Source organism: Littorina saxatilis, linkage group LG6 (assembly GCF_037325665.1).
Source record: "Littorina saxatilis isolate snail1 linkage group LG6, US_GU_Lsax_2.0, whole genome shotgun sequence".
Lineage (NCBI taxonomy): Eukaryota > Metazoa > Mollusca > Gastropoda > Littorinimorpha > Littorinidae > Littorina > Littorina saxatilis.
The window spans coordinates 17,098,358-17,120,687 of record NC_090250.1 but is presented as its reverse complement, the minus strand read 5'-3'; the positions used below and the strand labels follow the sequence as shown (position 1 = coordinate 17,120,687).

At 43.7% G+C, this 22,330-nt stretch overlaps 1 protein-coding gene across 1 annotated transcript; it reads left to right on the top strand.

Moving 5' to 3' along the window:
• Window positions 1-1,397: 1,397 nt before the first annotated feature.
• Window positions 1,398-17,911, top strand: LOC138968628 (GTPase IMAP family member 7-like). The gene is made up of 8 exons (XM_070341225.1): window positions 1,398-1,426; window positions 3,530-3,687; window positions 4,937-5,608; window positions 9,505-9,596; window positions 11,156-11,241; window positions 14,181-14,301; window positions 14,875-14,995; window positions 15,590-17,911. The coding sequence occupies exons 1-8, from the start codon at window positions 1,408-1,410 to the stop codon at window positions 15,695-15,697; spliced, it is 1,377 nt and encodes a 458-aa protein (XP_070197326.1). The 5' UTR covers window positions 1,398-1,407; the 3' UTR covers window positions 15,698-17,911.
• Window positions 17,912-22,330: the final 4,419 nt, after the last annotated feature.

The window sequence follows — 22,330 nt, the reverse complement described above, 5'->3', positions numbered from 1 at the left end:
GCACACACGCGCACACACACACACACACACACACACACACAAAACACACACACACATACACACACACACATTTTCCCTCACTCCCCACCTCCCTCCTCTCTCTCTCAAAAACACTAAGAACACTGCCTGCCTGTCAGAATAAATGTACAGCTCAATGAATCACGTGACCAGTTCTTGAGGCCAGCACACTGCCTTGAGTACTTTCCTTCTTTCCTGGCGTTGAGGTTGTTCAGTCTGTAACACTCTCTCGTTGTGGTAGTCACAACGACATCGACGCTACGTAGGCTACACCAAAGGCACCTGACTTACCAGCGGGTTTTCCCGATTTTCCCGATTTGCTTCTTCTCAGTCAGTGCATAGATATCCCTTGACAGGATCGCCAACTCTGCGCGAGCGCCAACGCTGGCCCTGTTTCGAACTCCCGTCTGCGGCTGCGAGAGGTTTTGACAGTAACTTTACTTCCGGTGCAGTCTTTCAACACTGACATGGAGAAGAAGGAGAATTTCGAAGGGGAGGTGACGTTTGTGGCTGAGGTATGTGAAAAGCAAACAAAGCAATACAAAAAGATCATTGCTGATGATTGAAATGAGTCATGTGAATCAACAATAAAGATTGATTGTGGACGGCACGTCATTATTTTTGTTTTTAACACTTGAAACGCGAGAGCATCTGATCCACTGGTAAAACCGAAGCTGTGCACGCAAGCTGATCAGCAGATCGTTTTTCTGCAGAATTCTCGCTCACATCGGCCACTTTTTTTAGCTCAGCGAACCGACAAATTTGCAACAGAACAATTTCTGAATGTTAGAAATTCGGCTGTAGATTTATAGATACCCTTTCTATTCCATGGTTGTTGTTTTTTCAGGGGGAAAGTACCGACATCTCAATCGCTGATGACAGCATCACCACAAAAGAAACTGCAAGAATTGCCAAAAGTAAGTAAAAATATTGACAGATCTGTGTACAAGAAATTGTTCTGTTGCAAATTCGTCGGTTCGCTGAGCTAAAATAGTGGCCGATGTGAGCGAGAATTCTGCAGAAAAACGATCTGCTGATCAGCTTGCGTGCACAGCTTCGGTTTTACCAGTGGATCAGATGCTCTCGCGTTTCAAGTGTTAAAAACAAAAATAATGACGTGCCGTCCACAATCAATCTTTATTGTTGATTCACATGACTCATTTCAATCATCAGCAATGATCTTTTTGTATTGCTTTGTTTGCTTTTCACATACCTCAGCCACAAACGTCACCTCCCCTTCGAAATTCTCCTTCTTCTCCATGTGTTGAAAGACTGCACCGGAAGTAAAGTTACTGTCAAAACCGTCTTTTCCGCTTTCCGCTACTTGCTCAGCGCGCGCAACGAGTTGGCGATCCCGTCTGTATAGATCTATGGTCAGTGCTACAGAGGATGGCTTACTCCGTTGAAGGTGAGCAAACAGACAGACAAACAGACTGACAGCTAGACAGACAGTCATACATGCAGACAGACAGACATCTATATAGACAGACAGACAGACTGACAGACAGTCAGACAGACAGGCAGACAGACAATGGAATCAGAAAGAAAGAATGAAAGATAGTAAGACAAAATAAGAAAGAATGAAAGAAAGACAGAGACAGGCAGAAAGGCAAACGAATACACCCTTCGCAGTGTATTAACGACTATTTCATGTTTACTCGAGTCATGCACCCGCAGACCTACACGTAAGCAATATGTATGATTTTGATTCTCATTTTGAATATCCTTGTAACACTATTTCATTGTTGTTCCTGGTTTGATGAATATCAACAAGTCGCGTAAGGCGAAAATACAATATTTAGTCAAGTAGCTGTCGAACTCACAAAATGAAACTGAACGCAATGCCATTTTTCAGCAAGACCGTATACTCGTAGCATCGTCAGTCCACCGCTCATGGCAAAGGCAGTGAAATTGACAAGAAGAGCGGGGTAGTAGTTGCGCTAAGAAGGATAGCACGCTTTTCTGTACATCTCTTCGTTTTAACTTTCTGAGCGTGTTTTTAATCCAAACATATCATATCTATATGTTTTTGGAATCAGGAACCGACAAGGAATAAGATGAAAGTGTTTTTAAATTGATTTGGACAATTTAATTTTGATAATAATTTTTATATATTTAATTTTCAGAGCTTGTTTTTAATCCGAATATAACATATTTATATGTTTTTGGAATCAGCAAATGATGGAGAATAAGATAAACGTAAATTTGGATCGTTTTATAAATCTTTATTTTTTTTTTACAATTTTCAGATTTTTAATGACCAAAGTCATTAATTAATTTTTAAGCCACCAAGCTGAAATGCAATACCGAAGTTCGGGCTTCGTCGAACATTACTTGACCAAAATTTCAACCAATTTGGTTGAAAAATGAGGGCGTGACAGTGCCGCCTCAACTTTCACGAAAAGCCGGATATGACGTCATCAAAGACATTTATCAAAAAAATGAAAAAAACGTTCGGGGATTTCATACCCAGGAACTCTCATGTCAAATTTCATAAAGATCGGTCCAGTAGTTTAGTCTGAATCGCTCTACACACACACACACACAGACAGACACACACACACACACACACACACACACACACACACACACACATACGCACATACACCACGACCCTCGTTTCGATTCCCCCTCGATGTTAAAATATTTAGTCAAAACTTGACTAAATATAAAAATCAAACTACAACGGCGGGACACAGTTTGCGCTGTGCATTGGTATTCACCATGATTCATCAAAAGAACATTTCACGAAAACATAGCCTTATTCAATGATTTTATGTTAATAGCGTTATTGGCCCAATAGGGTCAGCACTTGTAGGAAACACTCTTTATGTTAGCTTTGTGTTTCACATGATTTTGTAATAGGCCTACCAGTCTATAACGACTTCCCGAGGGAGAGACCAAACGTGGTCGTTACTTGACAGGCCGTGGTCGCTAAGGAAAGGGTGAACTTAAACTGATATAGAAAATAACTCTTTCGGGTATTCTTTTAGGTGGTTGTGATTGACAGGTGGTCGTTATTGAAAAGTGGTCGCCTCGGCAGGTTCGATTCGTATTTTTTTAAAAACGGCATACCATGATTATGTTTCCCAAGCCGCGCGGCTTGAAAACTTTAAGGACCACAGGCACAAACATAGCGTTAGCACTATAGGGCCTAAGTCGTGCAGTACTCGTGAATAGAAGCGTAGAACACATACTACTCATTTTTTGTGTGCCTTTTGGGAAGAACTAACGATTCTAAATCGTTATTGTCAACTGACTCAACTTGCAAGTTGCAAAGTATGCACTTTGTCCCACTATGAAGAGGGTGGTTTGAAAAACGAAGACCTAAAATAGAAACGTTTCTGACTGACTTTTTGTCCTATTTGGTAAAATTGTGCTTGTTGCTTTACTCAGTAAATGCCAGCGGATAGGTGTCGTGGGCAAAACAGGAAGATTAGTGGCGAAAGCTCGACGGGAAAAAATAGAAGTAGGTTAAATTAGTTTTTCAAAGTAACATTGTCATTTGCAGAGGCCCGGATATTTGTCGTGGGCAAGACCGGAAGTGGCAAAAGCTCAACCGGAAACAGCCTCCTTGGTGAAAGTCTGTTCAACGTTGGTCTTGACTTTGGGTCAGTGACCGCTCAATGTCATGTCCATGAGAGACAACGTTTTGGGATGAAAATGAAGGTAAGTTCAGTTGTAGCCTATGTCAAGGTAAGGTTGGTCCAGAAATCATGTTTGGTCGTAGGGGAGCGAGATGCTAGAGATCTCAACTTCTCTAGGGCCAGCATTATGAGGGCAGTACCCATATCTTCTTCTTCTTCTTCTGCGTTCGTGGGCTGAAACTCCCACGTACACTCGTGTTTTTTTGCACGAGTGGAATTTTACGTGTATAACCGTTTTTTACCCCGCCATTTAGGCAGCCATACGCCGTTTTCGGAGGAAGCATGCTGGGTATTTTTGTGTTTCTATAACCCACCGAACTCTGACTGACATGGATTACAGGATCTTTTTCGTGCGCACTTGGTCTTGTGCTTGCGTGTACACACGGGGGTGTTCGGACACCGAGGAGAGTCTGCACACAAAGTTGACTCTGAGAAATAAATCTCTCGCCGAACGTGGGGACGAGCTCACGCTGACAGCGGCCAACTGGATACAAATCCAGCGCGCTACCGACTGAGCTACATCCCCGCCGTACCCATATCATCTCCTCTCCCTCGCTGCTTTTGCCTTCCCCGGCCCAGAATATAAGATCAGGTACCCATTTCCAACTGAACTGTGTGGACGGGAGAGCGCTTGAAAAAATCGAGCATGTATATTTGCCCCGTTGAGGTTCGAACCCCGACTGCCAGTCAGCGTGAGAGGCAAGCGCTCTAGCCACTATTCCACTCCGGCTCTTCCGAGATTGTATGTAACTTTAGACATAGATTTCGCATTAGCAAGTTGGTTTATCTTCCGATAACCTCCTGTCTCTCTCCTCTTCGCTATCTACACGTACTCTTTGAATAGTAACAGAATTACAGTGTGAGTGGAATTAATATAAGCCAAAGTTTTAAATATATATGACCTCGCCTGGACTCGGCAATTGCAGTTACAATTTTGACAGACCCGAATAAAGCCTGAACAACATCATCTTCAACCTTCAACTAAAACAGTAAACGTATGTTTTGTTTCGTGTCGTTGTTTGCTTTTATTTCCATTATCAAGTTTTGACTCTGCAGCTAAGTAAAGCCCGTCCTTATTTGAGCCCAAAGTCGATTTCGCGGAGTCTTTTTTTTAAATTTTTTTTTACCGAAAACGCAATGCTTAAGCTTCGTGCGGTCAGCTTCGCGACGTCTATTTCACGTAGTCGACTTCGCCCAGTTATGAACAGGCTTAATTAAGTGTGTATCTGTCGGCGTGGTTTTGCAATGTTATCGTCATTTTACTTCCGCAGGTAACGGATTCCCCAGGTCTCTTTGACACCAACAAAAGCCAAGAAGAAATTGCCTCCATTTTGATGACAGGCGTCACTTCCATGCACCCTGGTCCTGACGTCATACTCTACGTCACTAAGGTCGGCAGATACACGGAAGAGGAACACGGCTCTTACCAAAGGCTGAAAGCCCTTCTGGACGACAACGTCGCGAATCACATGATCGTAGTCTTTTCCCATGGCGATCTTCTGAAAGGACACGAGATCTCAAGCGTGCTGAACGGAGCTCCACAAGAACTGAAGCAAGTCCTCAAAGAATGCAGCAACAGGTATGCAGTTATTGACAACACAAATACGAACAACGTATCACAAGTTCAAATGCTTTTCACGGCTATCACGAGTTTGAAGAAGAAGAACAGAGACCGACCCTACGCCTGCCCCAAATACGCTCAGGTCGGTCAAAAACTGGACGAGGAATGCGCCCAACGGATGGAAGATATTGCAAGAAAGGAAGCCTCCAGGAAGAAATTCGTCAAGGGTCTGAACGAGCAGCTGGAAGCGGCGGAGCAAGAGAGGCGCGAGCTGGAAGAAAGAGAACGGGAGAGGAAAGAATTGGAAAGAAGACAGCGGCGGGAGCGGGGCCAACAACGCCGGCAGAAGGAACAAGCCATCCGCCATCTGGAACTGCAGATGGTACGTTGCCTTATTCTGCTTTCGGTCCGTTCTTTGTCCTATGTAACGATCTGAAGTTTCTCCCCGGGCCAGTTTTTCTCATTCGATATACACCCCAGACTGAAATGGTGCTTCCCTGTCAATTTAATTTTGAGAGCTGGTTTTTAATCCAAATATGACATATTTATATGTTTTTGGAATCAGACAATAATGAAGAATAAGATGAAGTTATTTTGGGATCGTTTTAAAAAAACATCATTTAATTGTAACCGAGTGCCGAAACACTACGATCACCTCGGGAGGCGAAGTGCAATCAAACAGGATTGAAAATGTTAGGGCCAATTTCTGAGCCCTATAAAAACTGTTATGCAAACCCAAAGGTTTCCATGAACATACAGACAATCGGAAACCACCAGACCCCATTACAAACAGAATTCCACAATCCACCGGTGTTGACTTTAAAGGCCAACAACTCGGGTGCAGAGTCTGCTGAGAAAGGAGCGGTAGCCTCCCCTGTCACAATCGCCCCCGTTTGAATGAACTTCGTCCCGAAGTTCCGAACCGGGGGACCACTGTCCATTCCAAGTTCGCAGAATGGGAACAGCATGAAAATGTTCAGTGGTCATATTATGCCATTACCTGAACATATCATGCCGAGTCCCATCCCTGCTCGCAAGCGCCAGATGTAACCGAGTGCCGAAACACTACGATCACCTCGGGAGGCGAAGTGCAATCAAACAGGATTGAAAATGTTAGGGCCAATTTCTTAGCCCTATAAAAACTGTTATGCAAACCCGAAGGTTTCCATGAACATACAAACAATCAAAAACCACCAGACCCCATCACAAACAGAATTCCACAATCCACCAGTGTTGACTTAAAGGCCAACAACTCGGGTGCAGAGTCTGCTGTGAAAGGAGCGGTAGCCTCCCCTGTCACATAATTCCAATTTAAGGACCAAACTCATTCATTAATTTTTAAGTCTACAAGCTGAAATGCAATACCAAAGTCCGGCCTTTGTCGAAGATTGCTTGACCAAAATTTCAATCCATTTGACCGAAAAATGAGGGCGTGACAGTGCGGCCTCAATTTTTACTAAAATCCGGATATGACGTCATCAAAGACATTTAGGAAAAAAAAAATATTAAAAAAAGTCCGGAGATATCATACTCAGGAACTCTCATGTAAAGTTTCATGAAGATCGGTCCAATAGTTTTCTCTGAATCGCTCTACACACACACAGCGAACACACTCACACACACACACACACACACACACACACACACACACACACACACACACACACACACACACACGCACATACACCACGACCCTCGTCTCGATTCCCCGTCTATGTTAAAACATTTAGTCAAAACTTGACTAAATGTAAAAAGAAGGGAGTTTGGATATTATTCTTATAATTCGTATAGTTGCACTCAGGACAACAGTGATATATATTATCGGTTTTCTAACTGTCTCATGAAATTATCGAACGATTCGGGTCCCCCCCCCCCCCCCCCCCCCTTTCCCCAACCCCACCCCAAATCTAGCGCATATGAGGTAGAAAGGGGAAATCCCGAAAGCGATAAACTTATCAGTTGCTCTCGCGTTGACCTCATGTTTCTTTTCTCAAAAACTTGGCAGAGAGCCGGGAGAACAAACAGAGGCAGGGGGAAAAGTTATTGATTTCCCCTTCTTTTTGACTATCCTCTATATATCTTTTTCGTATGATTTTGATGCGTAGAAAAATGAGACAAAGCAATAAACGTGAGTGGTTTTTTTTTTATTTTTTATCAACTTCACACATCAGTTACGGGACAGACCGCGAGTCAGAACATTTTCGGTAAAGAAAAATAATTATCATTTCTGACGCCTGTTATTTGCAGACCATGATTGGCTTGGCAGACTTATTGCCAAGCTATACTTCCTTGTACTGTAGTCAGTGTAGAGTGTAGGTTTTCGTTGGGAACTTCGTTTTGAGGACAACAGATGTCAGTAGTGGAGTATATAACTGTCGACCGAGTGTGTGTAGTGTATAACTGGTGTACGACTGAGTCACTGTGCATTTTTGTTTTCTCGGAAACTTAATTCAGTGCTTCTATTTCTTTTTGTTATTAGAGAGAGAGGGAGAGAGAGAGAGAGAGAGAGAGAGAGAGAGAGAGAGAGAGAGAGAGAGAGAGAGAGAGAGAGAGAGAGAGAGACAATCACAGACTGACAATTTGTGAAGTTCCTCGATTGATTTGGAGAAGCCGGCGTACGTAACAAAAAGCTTCGTCAAGAGAAAGAAGGGTACACTATAAAGTTAGTAACTCCAACACGTGTGATTTGTGGATTTCTTGCTTTGGACTAGAATGGACGGGCTCGTTTCAAACTTCGTGAGTTATTCAATTTTTGCTCTCTCTATTTGTTTGTCTGTTTCTCTTCAGCGGGGACCTAGCCGCCGAGAACACACACACACACACCGGCTCACACACACCGGTCACATACACACACGCACACACACACACACACACACACACACACACACACACACCGTGACATACACACACGCACGCACACACACGCACATACACACACACACACACACACACACACACGCACGCACACACCGTGACACACACACACACACACCGTCACGGCACACACACGCGCACACACACACACACACACACACACACACGTACACACACACACGCACGCACGCGGCACGCACGCACACACACGCGCACACTGACACACACACACACACACCGTCACGCACACACACGCGCACACACACACGCACACACACGCGCACACTGACACACACACACACACACACACACACACACACACACACACACCATGCACACACACACCGAATCTCTTTCATTATGAACCCGTCTTGATTGCTTTACAGTGACTTTTTGTGTGTTAAATCTCATCAAAGAATGTGTTACATTCTAAACTCATCTTTATAGAATGACAATGACTTCAAGTTTCTGTGTGTTCTCATCACATAATCTGTTACAGTCTTAACTCATCTTGATTGAATGACAATGTCTGTTAGTGTGTTCTCATCACAGAATATGTTACAGTCTTAATTAACTCATCTTGATTAAATAACAATTACTTTTTGTGCGTTCTCGTCACTGACATATAATGTGTTACATTCCAAACTCATCTTGATATAATTAAAATTAATTCAAGTTTGTGTGTGTTCTCATCACAGAATCTCTTACAATCGTCTTCTTCTTCTTCTTCTGCGTTCATGGGCTGAAACTTCCACGTTCACTCGTGTTTTTGCACGAGTGGATTTTTACGAGTATTACCGTTTTTACCCCGCCATTTAGGCAGCCATACGCCGCCGATTTCGGAGGAAGCATGCTGGGTATTTTCGTGTTTCTATAACCCACCGAACTCTGACATGGATTACAGGATCTTTTTCGTGCGCACTTGGTCTTGTGCTTGTGTGTACACACGATGGGGGATAAGGCACTGCATGGCAGGTCTGCACATAAGTTGACCTGGGAGATCGGACAAATCTCCACCCTTAACCCACCAGGCGGAAGCGGCCTGAATTCGAACCCACGACCTTCCGCTTTGAAGGCCAGCGTCTTACCCTTAGGCCACTGCGCCCGTCACCATTACAATCTGAACTCATCTTGATTGAATTACAATGTCTGTTAGTGTGTTCTCATCACAGTAGGCTACGTCTAAACTCATCTTGATGGAACAATGTCTGTTATAGTGTGTTAATCTGATCACATAATCTGTTAAAGTATAACTTAACCCATCTTGGTTGAATTACAGTGACTTTTTGTGAGTTAATTCTCATAACAGAATGTGTTACAGTCTAAACCCATCTTAATAGAATAACAATGATTTGGAATGACAATGCATATATATTCAAGTATTTGTGTGTTCTCATCTTACAGGCAAACCTGCAGGCGACGGTGACCGCCAAGCCACACTATCGCTCCGTCATATGTCGTCACGTCCGTGTCTGGCACGATGTTGGTGTGCTCAGGTACCTTTTACGTTAATTAATTCTGAGAAAATAATACAATTTGGAAACATACACAAAACATTTAAGAGTTTCTAAACCGTGACCTTCCAAAGTAACTACTCGCTTTCAGACGCTCTATCAACTACTGAGCTAACCAGGCATAATGTGCACTGTGTCACAGGGTAAAACAAGTCGCGTAAGGCGAAAATACAATATTTAGTCAAGTAGCTGCCATTTTTCAGCAAGACCGTATACTCGTAGCATCGTCAGTCCACCGCTCATGGCAAAGGCAGTGAAATTGACAAGAAGAGCGGGGTAGTAGTTGCGCTAAGAAGGATAGCACGCTTTTCTGTACCTCTCTTTGTTTTAACTTTCTGAGCGTGTTTTTAATCCAAACATATGTTTTTGGAATCAGGAACCGACAAGGAATAAGCTGAAAGTGTTTTTAAATTGATTTGGACAATTTAATTTTGATAATAATTTTTATATATTTAATTTTCAGAGCTTGTTTTTAATCCAAATATAACATATTTATATGTTTTTGGAATCAGCAAATGATGGAGAATAAGATAAACGTAAATTTGGATCGTTTTATAAATTTTTAATTTTTTTTACAATTTTCCGATTTTTAATGACCAAAGTCATTAATTAATTTTTAAGCCACCAAGCTGAAATGCAATACCGAACCCCGGGCTTCGTCGAGGATTACTTGACCAAAATTTGAACCAATTTGGTTGAAAAATGAGGGCGTGACAGTGCCGCCTCAACTTTCACGAAAAGCCGGATATGACGTCATCAAAGACATTTATCAAAAAAATGAAAAAAACGTATGGGGATTTCATACCCAGGAACTCTCATGTCAAATTTCATAAAGATCGGTCCAGTAGTTTAGTCTGAATCGCTCTACACACACACACAGACAGACAGACACACACACACACACACACACACACACATACACCACGACCCTCGTTTCGATTCCCCCTCGATGTTAAAATATTTAGTCAAAACTTGACTAAATATAAAAAAGAAGTAATTTTGACGTGCGTGGGCGTGCGTGCGTGCATGTTTTTGTTTGTGGGATTGCGCGTGCGATTTCGATGGCATGTGTGTTTGTTTGTGTGTGTGTGTGTGTGTCAGTGTGCGTGTGTGTGTGTGTGTGTGTGTGTGTGCCAGTGTGTGTGTGTGTGTGAGTGCGTGTGCGCGCGTGTTTGTGTGTGTGTACGTACGTGTGTGTGTACGTACGTGTGTGTGTGTGTGTTTGTATGTGTGTGCGTGCGTGTCAATGTGTGTGTCACAGTGTGTGTGTGTGTGTATGTGTGTGTGTGAGTGCGTTTGTTCATGTGCGTACGTGTGCGTTAGTGTGTGTGTGTGTGTGTGTGTGTGTGTGTGTGTGTGTGTGTGTGTGTGTGCGCGTGACACGCGCGTGTGTGTGTATGACAGTATGTGTTGCAGGGTTCACAATTTAGCCCCAAATGTTTTCATCGTCTCTGAGACCCTGAGTGGTGATATGTTATTCCCAATGTTTCATTAACACAATATACCCTCCCCCCCCCCCCTCCTCACCTTGTCTGTCGCAGTTACTGCAGTTCTTCTAGTTCAACACCTGTGGCCCAGTTTATCGCGGCCAAGCCACTCAGTCCGGACTGCAACAGCTTCGCTATAGGTTAGTAATAAATGAATCTCCTTGTCATGATTGTAAACATACTGTTTTTTGCATGGCCATGATGGGTAAACGCATGGTGTCTGGTTTTCTCCTGCGCTTGTTACTCTGCAGGAGGTCTGACCGCTGGCTTCAGCCAACACGCTCCGACTTCTGGGCAGCTCATGGAGTGTATGTGACCCATCCATACCTGGGGGTTTGGTTCATGGGCACCAGGGCGTGTCCACACATCGGTGGGCCTGCGTGCCGCATCCCGTTCGGGGCCAGACCTCCTCCGCGCCCTTGCAATTCTGCCTGGGAACATAAGGTCCCCAGTTACCACCCAACACCTCATGGAGGATTGCATAGGACTTGTTGTGGAGAGGCTAACTGGCAGGAGAGACTTACGCATTGCTCTCTTTTTGCCGGTGTTGCGTGCAGCTCGGCTAGCCAGCGGTGAAGGCTAAAAGCGAGATGTGACAAGCACATGTATTTTCAAAGCCAACACGTTACGGACGCATCCCGCAACCATTTGTTGGGCTGTAAACATACTAACTTACATAAATAATACGCAATCGACTGGAGTTCTTTTGCTTGGTTCTCCTACTACGGGAAAGTTACAGTGTTTTTCATGTCAACGCCCACGCCTAACCTTCGCCCGTCCGGGTTATCGCGACTACACACGGAAGTCATCGTGGGGCCATGCGGACCCATGCTTCTCATTTCCTTCTTTGAGAAACATGGGTCCGCACGGCCCGGCCCACGATGTTTGTAGTCTAAATATGACTTTTTTTTTAATTACTTCTCGCTGAAATGTTAGGACATAAGAGCTGTTTATGTGCCTGGGGCATTCTTAAAAGCTCATTAAAAAAAATTCCAACTAGTTAAAGAGATATTTGCAATTAAACACCCTTCTGGGTCCACACGGACCCACGGACCACCGGCGAAGGTTACATTGACTTAAAGCTGCTGAGGCTAGTCTGCCTGTTTATTATTTTGCTTGTTAATTTGGTTTGTATTCGTTACTTCAGCGCTTTTCGTGTCATGACGTCGGTCAAGCAGCATACAGTCAAACACGCTTAATCCGAACTCGCCCGGGGAATGAAAATTCGTTTCGCTTATCCGAGTTTGTGCATATCCGAGTTCGGATAAGCTAAACCTTTCCCAAGAAATTACCCTGCAGTTCGGCTTAAGCGAGTTTTTTCAGGATAAGTTGTAAAATCACTTGGAATGTCTCTCTCTCTCTTTCTCTCTCTCTTTCTCTCTCTCTCTCTCTCTCTCTCTCTCTCTCTCTCTCTCTCTCTCTCTGTGCGTGGTGTGTATGTGTGTGTGTGTGTGTGTGTGTGTGTGTGTGTGTGTGTGTGTGTGTGTGTGTGTGTAAATGAATAAGATCAAAACAGTGACAAGCTACAAGTGCTTTCTTCAGTGGAGCTTTATTAATACCTCAAAGCCAACTGTAAAAATAAATGGTGAAAACAGTGACACATCTCAGAAACAAAACCAAAGATTCCACAAGCAACTACGCTTTTGTTAAAAGGATTCCAAGTAATGTTTAATGAAACCCTCTCCATTAAAGAAAGAAAAGAAACAAAATTAGACAATTAATGTTGTCTCTGTGGTCATAAATCAAGATAAAATCTCCGTAAACATAGATTGTAGGCAAATGTTTTGTTTCGCTGCATGTTTATTGTGGTTTGATCTTCACCACTCGCTCAAAATGAGCACATACATTCCTCAGGTAGATTTGCTCTTCACAAAGATCTCTTCCTTCGATTGGAAAAAGAGGTTTGTATGAGAGCCACTCGTTTTTGAACACTGCAACAGTTGTTTGGAACATGCTGGCAGCCGCAAGGATTTCAACGTCGCATCACGTGACACGTGTATTTCTTGGTCAATGTGGCTCACGTCATCAGTTTTTCCGCATACTCAAAAACAGGTAACGTGTTCGTTTCCGTAGGATAATTATAGCCGTGACGAAATATGTTTATCTTCCTGACGTGTTTTTCAAGGAAAAAAAAAATGTCTCTCCGACAGTGTTTAGAGTTTGGCTTAACTGTCAAAATCACGTTTGAGATGTCCGTTTTTGAGTTAGCTATTTTTTGACAGAGTTTGGCTTATCCGAATTAGAAATAGTCTTACAAAGGAGGGGGTCTGGCGGGGAATTGGTTTTGGTTTCAGATATCTGAGTTTTTTGCTTAAGCGTGTTTCGTTTAGGCGAGTGCTGCTGTATATGCTCGCAGGGCCTAGGGAAATTAAAAGATGTTTGATGGCTTGTTGACAGACCAGCATTTTTGTTGGGGCATATCAGAGTCGTCTCAGGTTTCATCTTTATCGACCTTGGTAAAGATGAAAACCGAAGGAGATGTGCTTCATTATTTTAGATGAGCAAAGGTACGTACAATAAGGGACGTGATCCCTATTCTGAACGTAATTTTCAGAATGCAATTTTAGGGCGTCAAAGCGCGTCATGAATTCAAGATAACACGTATACGTCATACTTGTCTGTGACTTCAAACGTTACTTCTTCGTCGCTTTTCCTCCATTAAAAAAACCAACAACAACAGTTTTTGTCATATTCCTTTTCTTTTCAGTGTTTTATGACTGTTTGTTGTGCATTTTGCGATAATTACAGAGTTAAGTTGCAAATTGACCATGAGTCGTTGCGGTAATTGTCACCATCGATTGCCGATTCTGGGTCTTTGAGAGTGAATGCGTACAACCCTTGTCCTCGGAAACGCGAATCCAAAGCCGCGATGATTCCACACATCAAATAATCAGTCTGACTGGCTCGTGAAAATGATGACAAAGGTAGATATTACACACCGAGTCGAGTCAGATGAAATTAACAATATTGGTCGAAGGTTACCGGATCTTGAAAATGCGAGCTTCAGCGGCACTGCATGTTCCCTTCCGTTTTGTTTCTCAGTTTGGCTGATTACAGTGTTGGTGTTTGTCGTCAACAGAGATAATCAACGAGGGAAGGGAATGCTGCATCAGTATCGGGCTGTGTCCCAGTGATTATCGCGCTAACAATCAACCAGGCTGGAAACCAAACTCTGTAGGGTATCACGCTGACGACGGAGGGTGAGATAATCGTAGTTTAAACACATACACACAAATACAATACAAACACACACACGTGTATGCGCGAACAAACGCACACACCACTCACACACACACTGACGTACGCTCACACGCACGAACACACACACACACACAGATACATACACAGACATACACCCTGTGACACACACACATACACACACACACACAGTGACACACACTCACACGTACGCTCGCACGAACACACATATACACCCTCTAACACACACATACACACACTGTGACACACACACCACACACGCACACACTGAGACGCTCGCACACACGCACGAACTCACACACACACAGACGGACAAAGACCCTGTGACACAGACACTGTGACACACACACACCATGAGACACACACTCACACGTACGCTCGCACGAACACACATACACCCTTTGAGACACACACAGAGGCTGTGACACACACACACACGCACACACACACACACACGAACACGAACACACATACACACGAACACACGACTTTACTGATTCCCTGACTGAAGCTCCAAAACCCTCCTGATTTAGCTTCTCCGTTTTCTCTACTAGCATCTTCGTCGAGAGTGGTCATACTGACACGAATGAGGAGACATGCCATAAAGGCGACATCATGGTGTGTGAGGCAGACTTCCAAAAACATAAACTTTACTTCTACAAGAACTACGAACTGGTAAGAGAGAGAGACAATGACAATGACAATTCTTTATTTTACGAGGGTAACAGAATAAGCATTGTTATATTTTTTTGCATCTGGCCCTCGCAGAGAGAGAGAGAGAGAGAGAGAGAGAGAGTGAGAGAGAGAGAGAGAGAGAGACAGAGAGAGAGAGACAGAGAGAGAGAGAGAGAGAGAGAGAGAGAGAGAGAGAGAGAGAGAGAGAGAGAGAGAGAGACAAGACAAGACAAAATCTTTATTATCGCAGGGCCTAGGGAAATTAAAAGATGTTTGGTGGCTTGTTGACAGACCAAAATTTATTATGTGTTTGAAAAAATTGAGAGAGAGAGAGAGAGAGAGAGAGAGAGAGAGAGAGAGAGAGAGAGAGAGTGTGTGGGTCAGTGTGTGTGTTCCCGCACGTGCGTGCTTGCTTGTGTGCGGGTACAGTTGGTAGAGCACTGGACTTGTGATCCGCGGGTTTGCATGTTGCAGATGGTTATGAATCTTGAACTGTTATAGTTGCATGTTGCAGATGGTTATGAATCTTGAACTGTTATAGTTGCATGTTGCAGATGGTTATGAATCTTGAACTGTTATAGTTGCATGTTGCAGATGGCCACAGTACGCGCAACCACACCAGTCGAAAGCTGGCACCCAGCGGTGGGCATGCACTCACCGGGAGAGTCTGTGAGACTGCTGCAAAAGGAACCATGGCAATAATATGCATACATGTATACCAGACATGGGAACTGGGATGCATGAAAAGCTAGACAGTGGCAGTTGACTCCAAAATGATACCAACATTTGGGGCATGATTCCAAAATAATACCGAAATTCGGGGCATGAATCCAAGATATGAACGAATTTTGGGACAAAATTCCACAAAAAAATACCAAAATTCGGATCATGAATGAAAAATATTACCGAAATTTGGGCCATGAATGACAAAACTGCTCTGAAATTGATTTCCTGGAGTTCCAAGAAAAGTCTGAAATCAGTAGAAATTGTTTTTTGTACAGATTTGACCTTTATGTGTTCTAGCCCGGATGGTGCCTTAATTGCCAACTTTGTACAGTGGAACCCCCCTTTTAAGACCTCCAAAAATCCGAGAAAATCAGGTCTTAAAAAGGGGGAAATTTACAGAGGTTATGAACAGAAAATATTTGAAAACAGGGTCTTAAAAGGGAGGGAGTCTTAAATTGGGTGGTCTTAAAAGGGGTCACTGTACCCCTTTGCTGTGAGAATGGGTCACAAATGAACGTGCTTGCTTTTCGCTGTATGTTTTGCTAGAGTAGGGCAAGGTCCACGAAAATCGACCACTTTTTGTTTGATGTTGGTACAGGTCATGGCGATCTCTGCGCTATGGTACAGGTACATACAGGCATGGGAACCTATGCCCCGGTGGGGTACAGGGGCAGAGCCTCGTTGGGGGGACAAGGGGGGGTGAAGCCCCCCAGAAGGAAAACGAATTTTAGCATTTTAGACCAATATTTTGATAGTTCTCATGTATACAAATAATCAGGGGTGGGACTCTCTTGTGATGAAAAAAGAGGAAATCCCTTTAATCTAGGGGGGTTCGGGGGCATACTCCCCAAATTTTTTTTTGAATGGTACATTAAAATCTGTACAATCTGGTGCATTCTGAGACTAAAATTCAACTCGTTTGGATTAGGTACAAAAAGACATTCTCCTCAACCCCCCCCCCCCCCCCCATACAAAAAAAAAAAAAATGTACACAACAATGGTAACATTGTAATGGTGCATATTTACGTAATGAACCATGTATCCATAATCCAATACTGGCAATAGTATGATTCAATGCATTGAAGCTCAAAATGACTATTAGTTATCAGGAGTTTTCAGTCAGCACAATTTAACTCTCAAGCTTCTAGTGTTCTGTTCCATCTTCACTTCTCTCCATATCATTCAGTCAACAAGTTATAGATACTGTGATGAAATGGGACGCGGAAAAATAGATTACTCCAGCGGAATTCGTAAGTTGTGTCCGCGGAAATCCACGGATTCGCGGAAAAGTCCCACCCCTGATAATGGATAGAGAGACAATAGTATACAATATAATTTTAAAATACCTTTGTTTTGCCGCGGACAATTTTTTAATTTTTGCTGAAACGTAATTTTCTCATTTCGCAGAAATCCACGATTTCTCGGACAATTCCCATGCCTGACATATCTAACTTGTTTTCTTGTGAAGATGTTTCATTTTTTGCTTGGTAGTTGTACTCTTGCCAAGAATCGAGTATCGTTGTAATAGTTTTTGGAAGAATGTGTTTAATGTTTATGAACAGTTCTGGTATAAAATAGATTTAGAAACCTCCAAAGAAATATTAGCAGAATCACTTTTTTTAACAATAATATCAAAATTGGTAATAAAACTTGTTATGAGAACTGGTTTGATAATAACATTTATTTTATTAGTCAGTTGGTTAATGACGATGGAGCAAAATAAGGATAATTTATTTGCTGCTCCTTATTAGTATTCTAATTTACGATTATGGGATATAGAGAGAACAGGATTTTCTTCTTATTTGTATTATTACATAACTTTGTTATGGAAAGATAAGTCAGATGAAAAGTATGTTTATATAATTTTGAAATGAACTGAATATGGGCTATGTGACTAAGTTTAATGGTGCTTTTTTTGTGTGAAGATGCATGTATCATAGTCTTGGATGTCTGATGTTGTTGTAATGTTATATATGTACGTAAAAGAAGTAAAAACATTAAAACAAATTTTTTTTTGGTAAAGGATGGAGTATCGCCAAAATTGTTTTAGTGCAACTCTCAATTCTTAGTAAATGTGATGTTTTGCTGTTGTTGGCTTTAAGTGCAATGTATTTTATGTCTGCAACCGCCCGATACTGCATAGATATTTTCCTTGTTTTTAAAAGGACAGTAAAATCTGAGTCGTGAGTCTCTCATTAGTTAATTGTGTGTGTGTGTGTGTGTGTGTGTCAGTGTGCCTGCATGCATGGGTGTGTGTGTGTGTGTGTGTGCGTACATGGGTGTGTGTATGTGTGTGTCTGTGTGTACCAGAGCATGAACACACAACATTCTGAACGAGCACATCTCCCAATTAAAATCTTTACTTGAGAAATTTCACAGCAAACTTTATGGCCAGTAAACAGTCAGCATAAAATGCAATAAGATTCAACACAAAGCAAAAAGCAGACAAATGGAAAAATGGCATGCACATGATAAGAACATACAATTAAATCATTTTACGGAACAACTATATAATTGTCAATTTGAAATGTCCAGCTTGAGCACAGAATCCCCAAACCATCAATTTGACATTTTATCATTTACCTCATTCCTGACAGTTTTGGAGATAACTTATAAAATGAACATAAAACTCAAGATGATTTTGTTTCATTCAGCTAAACATCATTGTCATCATTTTCACGAGTTTTCATTCACAAGCATCTGGGAAATAAATGTCATGTTCCCCGGGGAATAAATGCCCAGTTACCATAGTTACAGAAAGCAGGTTACATGGATATTCAAAACCAAACCCAATAGAAACGCTCGGGGGTTCATCGGCTCACAGGTAAGAGGGAAAACAAGAGAAAAGCGACTCACTCATCTTTGCTTTCTGCTATTCCTTGCTCTCGATTCGTCGCACGTTTAATCCACATATCTGCTAAGAGATGTCACAAACCGAGACAGTGCCGCAAACAAGCAACTTTTCGAAACAGCGGGGCAGTCCCATCGCAAGCAAATGCAAAATGTAGGTCATTCTTTGCAATGAAACGCCGCTGTCGGCCCAAAGTCGAAGACGCGTACTGCTGGATTCACACACCATTCAGTTAGTCGGAACCTACAGAACTTTTCTTCCTCAACCCTGACATACTTGTCTCAACATGTCATCAAATTAATACACAGATCTCCTTGACTCGCTTTCACTTGAACTCTCGCGCCTGCCTTCAGTGATTGCAGAGACATTCTATCTATGTCTCTGGTGATTGCAACAGCGTGGTGGGGCCCCAAAAACGGTATTTTCAAAACCAAACTCGCGTTTCAACTCATGGCTCCCTCTGTTGATGATGCAATTATTTTCGCGCTACCAAAATGATGACAAAAACGATGTTTGATGGGTTGTTGTCAGACAAGCTTTTTTTGTCGGTCCTCGGAGGGCATATCGACTTTTGTTTCATATTTATTGACCGCGGCCTTCGGCCTTGGTCAATAAATATGAAACAAAAGACGATATGCTCCCCCTCGGACGACAAAAAAGCTGGTCTGTCAACAACCCATCAAACATCTTATAATATATATATATTAGACATACAGCTAGGGACACGATCACTGATACAGGAAGAAGTGTGTAATCTTTAAAATGCCTAAATAGAGTTCTAGTGTCACTGTTCATGGCTCTACTACTATGCTAGCACACATGTTAGTTTCTTGGCAGCCATATTCTAGAAATATTGCCGGCATATGAAACTCAAAAAGTAAAATTCGTCTTAAAAAGGTACTTTCTGCACTCATTATTTCATTTGATTGAAGTTTATGTCCCCTCCCAAAAAAAAGCATGTGCACCCTTATCCAACAAATCATACATTATGAGGCAGAAGACAACAAAGAAAAAGAAGATGACAAGGAAGAAGAGGACGAAGACGACAAAGAAAGTAACACATACAAGTTTGAGGCAAAGAGTACGAAAGGAAAAATGTACAAATCTATCACTCAGTCACAATTGAGCGTCAGCATAATATTTACACTACAAACAACAGTGAGACAGTCATAAGGATCCAACCAAAAAATCCCTACATCATTATGTACAGCAAAATAAAACTTGGTGTGAAAAATATACAATTGCGGAAATGTCAAAATGGCTCCAGAGCTGAACAGCACTGAAGTAGCAAATGAGCAGTTATGTAGCACCTGAAAAACCAGTATAATTATTCTTTCTTTCTTTATTTGGTGTTTAACGTCGTTTTCAACCGACCTGTATAATTATGGTCTTTCACCTTCTTACACAGGCAAAGTCTAGCCTTCAGAACAAAGACATCCTTACACAACATCCAATTCATTATGGACTCAAAAACAGAAAAGAAAAAAAAATTCAAGAAACATTTAACCCTAAGGCTGGTGGTCGCGACATGTCGCGCTACTGGCTCAGTCTGTTTGGTCGGGTCCGATTACTTCCCATGGATGCGAAAACCAATATATAACCGTTTTTCTTTATTTTTCTCTGTTAATTCCCCAGTGGCGATGTAACATGTGTTACAGAATTGCACCAGTGTAAGGATTAATTCAAACACAATACACCACAACATTCACGCTTGTTTTCATGCTTTGAATAAACCTACCATAATTAAACCCCATCTGGGTGGGTTTTTTCAGTCTCGATTTCACATCGTTGACATTTCATCTGTTTGGGATTTCCATTCAGTACACAGCACACACACACACAAACTTGTTAGACCTCTCCATGGAAGTCAATGAAGACCTCCCTCTGTAAATGCATGCCCATTTCAAGACTCACTCTCTCTTCAGGCATGATTGTCTCAGAGAATTGGTTGTACAGTGGAACCCGCTTTTGAGACCCCCCGATTTAAGACCTTGGAACAGATTCTCTGTAAATGTACTTCCTTCTTCTTCTTCTTCTTTTTCTGCTTTCGTGGGCTGAAACTCCCACGTACACTCGTGTTTTTTGCACGAGTGGATTTTACGTGTAGGACCGTTTTTTACCCCGCCATTTAGGCAGCCATACGCCGTTTTCGGAGTAAGCATGCTGGGTGTTTTCGTGTTTCTATAACCCACAAAACTCTGACATGGATTACAGGATCTTTTTCGTGCGCACTTGGTCTTGTGCTTGCGTGTACACACGGGGGGTGTTCGGACACCGAGGAGAGTCTGCACACAAAGTTGACTCTGAGAAATAAATCTCTCGCCGAACGTGGGGACGAACTCACGCTGACAGCGGCCAACTGGATACAAATCCAGCGCGCTACCGACTGAGCTACATCCCCGCCCTGACTGAGCTACATCCCCGCCCTGACTGAGCTACATCCCCGCCCTGACTGAGCTACATCCCCGCCCTGACTGAGCTACATCCCCGCCCTGACTGAGCTACATCCCCGCCCTGACTGAGCTACATCCCCGCCCTGACTGAGCTACATCCCCGCCCTGACTGAGCTACATCCCCACCCTGACTGAGCTACATCCCCGCCCTGACTGAGCTACATCCCCGCCCTGACTGAGCTACATCCCCGCCCTGACTGAGCTACATCCCCACCCTGACTGAGCTACATCCCCACCCTGACTGAGCTACATCCCCACCCTGACTGAGCTACATCCCCACCCTGACTGAGCTACATCCCCGCCCTGACTGAGCTACATCCCCACCCTGACTGAGCTACATCCCCACCCTGACTGAGCTACATCCCCGCCCTGACTGAGCTACCTCCCCGCCCTGACTGAGCTACATCCCCGCCCTGACTGAGCTACATCCCCACCCTGACTGAGCTACATCCCCGCCCTGACTGAGCTACATCCCCACCCTGACTGAGCTACATCCCCACCCTGACTGAGCTACATCCCCGCCCTGACTGAGCTACATCCCCACCCTGACTGAGCTACATCCCCACCCTGACTGAGCTACATCCCCGCCCTGACTGAGCTACATCCCCGCCCTGACTGAGCTACATCCCCGCCCTGACTGAGCTACATCCCCACCCTGACTGAGCTACATCCCCGCCCTGACTGAGCTACATCCCCACCCTGACTGAGCTACATCCCCACCCTGACTGAGCTACATCCCCGCCCTGACTGAGCTACATCCCCACCCTGACTGAGCTACATCCCCACCCTGACTGAGCTACATCCCCGCCCTGACTGAGCTACATCCCCGCCCTGACTGAGCTACATCCCCGCCCTGACTGAGCTACATCCCCGCCCTGACTGAGCTACATCCCCGCCCTGACTGAGCTACATCCCCGCCCTGACTGAGCTACATCCCCGCCCTGACTGAGCTACATCCCCGCCCTGACTGAGCAACATCCCCGCCCTGACTGAGCTACATCCCCGCCCTGACTGAGCTACATCCCCACCCTGACTGAGCTACATCCCCGCCCTGACTGAGCTACATCCCCGCCCTGACTGAGCTACATCCCCACCCTGACTGAGCTACATCCCCACCCTGACTGAGCTACATCCCCGCCCTGACTGAGCTACATCCCCGCCCTGACTGAGCTACATCCCCGCCCTGACTGAGCTACATCCCCACCCTGACTGAGCTACATCCCCGCCCTGACTGAGCTACATCCCCACCCTGACTGAGCTACATCCCCGCCCTGACTGAGCTACATCCCCGCCCTGACTGAGCTA